Consider the following 2,500-nt stretch of genomic DNA (forward strand, 5'->3'; position numbering starts at 1 on the left):
TGTGTGTGTGTGTGTGTGTGTGTTGTGTGTTTGTGTGTGTGTGTGTGTGTGTGTGTGTGTGTGTGTGTGTGTGCGTGCGTGCGCGTGCGTGTGTGTTAATGTGTGTATTTATGTGTGTGTATTCATGTGTATTCATGTGTGTGTGTGTGTGTGTGTGTGTGTGTGTGTCCCAGAGGAGGATGAGTGTTCTAAGCCAGATAACGGAGGCTGTGAACAGAGGTGTGTCAATACGCTGGGCAGCTTCAAGTGTGCCTGCGACCCCGGGTACGAGCTGGCCCTGGACAAAAAGAGCTGCGAAGGTCAGTGTGTGTGTGTGTGCGTGTGTGCATGTGTGCGTGTGTGCGTGTGTGCGTGTGTGTGTGTGTGTGTGTGTGTGATATGGAGTGATCACTCCAAATCCAAGACAAGGCATCACCGCCTGTTACAACAACTACCCGGCCTCCGATCGCAAGTCGCTACAGAGGGTAGTGTGTACGGCCCAGTACATCACTGGGGCCAAGCTTCCTGCCATCCAGGACCTCTATACCAGGCGGTGTCAGAGGAAGGCCCTACAGAGGGTACTGTGTACGGCCCAGTACATCACTGGGGCCAAGCTTCCTGCCATCCAGGACCTCTATACCAGGCGGTGTCAGAGGAAGGCCCTACAGAGGGTAGTGTGTACGGCCCAGTACATCACTGGGGCCAAGCTTCCTGCCATCCAGGACCTCTATACCAGGCGGTGTCAGAGGAAGGCCCTACAGAGGGTAGTGTGTACGGCCCAGTACATCACTGGGGCCAAGCTTCCTGCCATCCAGGACCTCTATACCAGGCGGTGTCAGAGGAAGGCCCTACAGAGGGTAGTGTTTACGGCCCAGTACATCACTGGGGCCAAGCTTCCTGACATTCAGGACCTCTATACCGTTGTCAGATGAAGGCCCTAAAATTGTCAAAGACTCCAACCACCCAAGTCGTAGACTGTTCTCTCTGCTACCTCATGGCAAGTGGTACCGGAGCACCAAGTCTAGGTCCAAAAGGCTCCTAAACAGCTTCTACCCCCAAGCCAAAAGGCTCCTAAACAGCTTCTACCCCCAAGCCAAAAGGCTCCTAAACAGCTTCTACCCCAAGCCAAAAGACTCCTAAACAGCTTCTACCCCAAGCCAAAAGGCTCCTAAACAGCTTCTACCCCAAGCCAAAAGACTCCTAAACAGCTTCTACCCCCAAGCCAAAAGGCTCCTAAACAGCTTCTACCCCCAAGCCAAAAGACTCCTAAACAGCTTCTACCCCCAAGCCAAAAGACACCTAAACAGCTTCTACCCCCAAGCCAAAAGGCTCCTAAACAGCTTCTACCCCCAAGCCAAAAGACTCCTAAACAGCTTTTACCCCCAAGCCAAAAGACTCATAAACAGCTTCTATCCCCAAGCCAAAAGACTCCTAAACAGCTTCTACCCCCAAGCCAAAAGACTCCTAAACAGCTTCTACCCCAAGCCAAAAGACTCCTAAACAGCTTCTACCCCCAAGCCAAAAGGCTCCTAAACAGCTTCTACCCCCAAGCCAAAAGGCTCCTAAACAGCTTCTACCCCCAAGCCAAAAGGCTCCTATTTGCCACCCCCCTTTACACCACTGCTTCTCTCTGTTATTATCTATGCTTTAGTAACTCTACCTACCTGTACAGATGGCCTCAATTACCCCTGGGAGACACTGCCAACACCGGCCACTAGGGGGCATATGACCTCTATTACCCCTGGGAGACAGTGCCAACACCGGCCACTAGGGGGCATATGACCTCAATTACCCCTGGGAGACACTGCCAACACCGGCCAATTGGGGCATATGGCCTCAATTACCCCTGGGAGACACTGCCAACACCGGCCACCAGGGGCATATGGCCTCTATTACCCCTGGGAGACACTGCCAACACCGGCCAATAGGGGGCATATGGCCTCAATTACCCCTGGGAGACACTGCCAACACCGGCCACTAGGGGCATATGGCCTCAATTACCCCTGGGAGACACTGCCAACACCGGCCACTAGGGGGCATATGGCCTCAATTACCCCTGGGAGACACTGCCAACACCGGCCAGTAGGGGGCATATGACCTCAATTACCCCTGGGAGACACTGCCAACACCAGCCACTAGGGGGCATATGGCCTCAATTACCCCTGGGAGACACTGCCAACACCGGCCACTAGGGGCATATGGCCTCAATTACCCCTGGGAGACACTGCCAACACCGGCCACTAGGGGCATATGACCTCAATTACCCCTGGGAGACACTGCCAACACCGGCCACTAGGGGGCATATGGCCTCAATTACCCCTGGGAGACACTGCCAACACCGGCCACTAGGGGGCATATGGCCTCAATTACCCCTGAGAGACACTGCCAACACCGGCCACTAGGGGGCATATGACCTCAATTACCCCTGGGAGACACTGCCAACACCGGCCACTGGGGGCATATACCCTCAATTACCCCTGGGAGACACTGTCAATGCCGGCCACTAGGGGCATATGACCTC

General features: G+C 54.4%; 1 protein-coding gene across 1 annotated transcript in view; it reads left to right on the forward strand.

The window, feature by feature from the left end:
- Nucleotides 1-2,500, forward strand: part of LOC135507264 (dorsal-ventral patterning tolloid-like protein 1) — a 184,825-nt gene that overhangs the window by 155,130 nt on the left and 27,195 nt on the right. Inside the window, exon 14 of the mRNA XM_064926865.1 lies at nt 174-299. Within this exon, the coding sequence (XP_064782937.1) occupies nt 174-299 (126 nt within the window). The remainder of the gene's footprint in view (nt 1-173; nt 300-2,500) is intronic.

Source organism: Oncorhynchus masou, chromosome 20, assembly GCF_036934945.1.
Source record: "Oncorhynchus masou masou isolate Uvic2021 chromosome 20, UVic_Omas_1.1, whole genome shotgun sequence".
Taxonomy (NCBI): Eukaryota; Metazoa; Chordata; class Actinopteri; order Salmoniformes; family Salmonidae; genus Oncorhynchus; species Oncorhynchus masou.